Genomic DNA, 2006 nt, shown 5'->3' on the forward strand with positions numbered 1-2006 from the left:
ACTTTAGCCTGTTCCCAGATGGCTAACCACTTTTGCTGTTGAAAGCAGTTTTGATATAAGATGGCAAGAGGAGTTGCAAGCTGGTTGGCACACTTCTTAATCATGGGGTTGTCAGGTTCAAAGGCTTTATTAACTTCAGTCTTAGGGAGATGTTGTTTGACTTCATCAACACAGATGACCAGTGTGTTTAGTCTCTGATTTGACAGCGATGGAGGAGGCAAGTTTTTCAGCTTTGTCCTGACTAGATGTTGCTACTTTTCCATTTAGCTTAGATAATGATAGAATGCAGTAATGAGATGTGAGGCCCTGTTGCTATTTAATGGATCTCCACTAGTCTACTTCTGACTTTGGCTACTAAGTTTTGTACTGAGATTTTGTCTCCACTGCTCGATAGCCCATTTCTGAACCTGTTTCATTCTTATGCAGGCAGCTTTGTGGGTTCAGCTTGTTTTGAGTAGATGGATTACGTTTAAAAAGATTCCAAGTTCTGCATCCTCGGCTGCAAGGCTGCATGTCCCCAAACCAAGGCTGATCACCTGTTTTAACTTTGTATGATTTTGTATAAAGTATTTTTGTAGTTTCAGTAGTATTTCAATGAGTGTTCCAGCTCCAAATGATTCTTGTCATTGCCCCTCTCTCCCTCCATCTATCCATCTCTCTCCCTATCTTTTTGTACCTGTCTATCAACTATATTATATATATTAATCATATAGATAACAGGACAAAAGGGAGCCATGGCCGAGTGCCGCCCTCCCTTGTCTATACCACTACCACAACGTCTCCGCTCAGGTGTGATGACCGCAGATCGGTGCAAGATGGAAGGCCGACAGAGTACGGGAACTGCACCGACTGCCGGGGAGCAAGGCGTCTCCTCAAGCCCGACGTCAACCATTGTGCCCATTGCAGACGAGACGGGCACGAGCACTCAGGACCGTGGCCTAAAGGACGCGCCTCCTACGCCTACGAAGCGTCAGCGCTCTGACTCCACAACTGATATCAGGAATAATAATTTAAAAAGTAAGACTTTCGTTGTTTTCATACTTGCAGGCCGGTTAAGGATATTTTTTTTTCCACGGTCTTAAAAAAAAAACAACCTGCAGCTTTGCGAACGGGGAAACCGATAGCCGCGAGCTATTTGTTCACATTATTGAATTATTACCCTTATAATGTTTTTGCCTTTTCGCTGTGTGGTATTTTTAAGCCCAATTGACTTTTACGCGTATGCCCACAAGAAACGTTTCATCTTGTCATTCCACAGAATATGCTCACTAAGCAGTTACATTTTAACACGCTAATTAATCTTACCAAAAGTAAATCACGCCTTTCGTGCAGTTTTGCGGAGCTATACATCGCAAACACCTTGTTTCCAGCGATCTCTACTATCTTGCTTTATTTAATTAAACCCGCAAGCCAGGAATTGCTAGCTGCGAACAAATCGGCACAACTATAGTAACGTGTTTTATTTTGTTTTTATCTATATCATCTTGTTGTCAAGAGTCGTTTAAAATGCCGTCCGTTTCATACGTAACGCACATTTTCCCGTCATTTTGGTAAGTGGTTTCATCTGATGCTGTATTTTTCATTTGATTAACAGTACAAGTTTATGGGTTTGTATTATCAAATTTGTTTAATGAAACCAAACGATATTCATGTCATTGTGTTGTTATAACATATTTGAGATGTTGCATATTGTAAAGTCTAAAAAAAAAAGTCCAAACGTGGTAATGGTTCTGTCCCTTTCACATGTTCTGTAATCTAAAATATTACGTATTACATCAGTATAACCAAGCGTAAAAACCCATCAATTTTTTTTTTCTGTTTACCCTCCGATCTCCCTTTCATTGTGAGAAATTATAAATCTTCGAGGAAGCAATATAAAAAAAAACAACTTTCTGCCACAGACCAAGACGACGAAACCGACGGCGACAAAGTGTACAACACGACGACGGAGGCCCTCAAGAAAGGCAACTCATGCTGCGACTGGATGCTGAGGTCCGTCTGGAAAA

General features: G+C 41.1%; 1 protein-coding gene across 1 annotated transcript in view; it reads left to right on the top strand.

The window, feature by feature from the left end:
- The window catches only part of LOC119581989 (MFS-type transporter SLC18B1-like), a gene marked incomplete in the record, with an annotated part of 13480 nt that overhangs the window by 3299 nt on the left and 8175 nt on the right, over positions 1–2006 (top strand). The window contains 2 exon segments of the mRNA XM_037930176.1: positions 790–1017; positions 1902–2006. Coding sequence (XP_037786104.1) covers positions 790–1017; positions 1902–2006 — 333 coding nt within the window.

The sequence above is a fragment of the Penaeus monodon genome, chromosome 15, assembly GCF_015228065.2.
Source record: "Penaeus monodon isolate SGIC_2016 chromosome 15, NSTDA_Pmon_1, whole genome shotgun sequence".
NCBI classification, from domain to species: Eukaryota; Metazoa; Arthropoda; class Malacostraca; order Decapoda; family Penaeidae; genus Penaeus; species Penaeus monodon.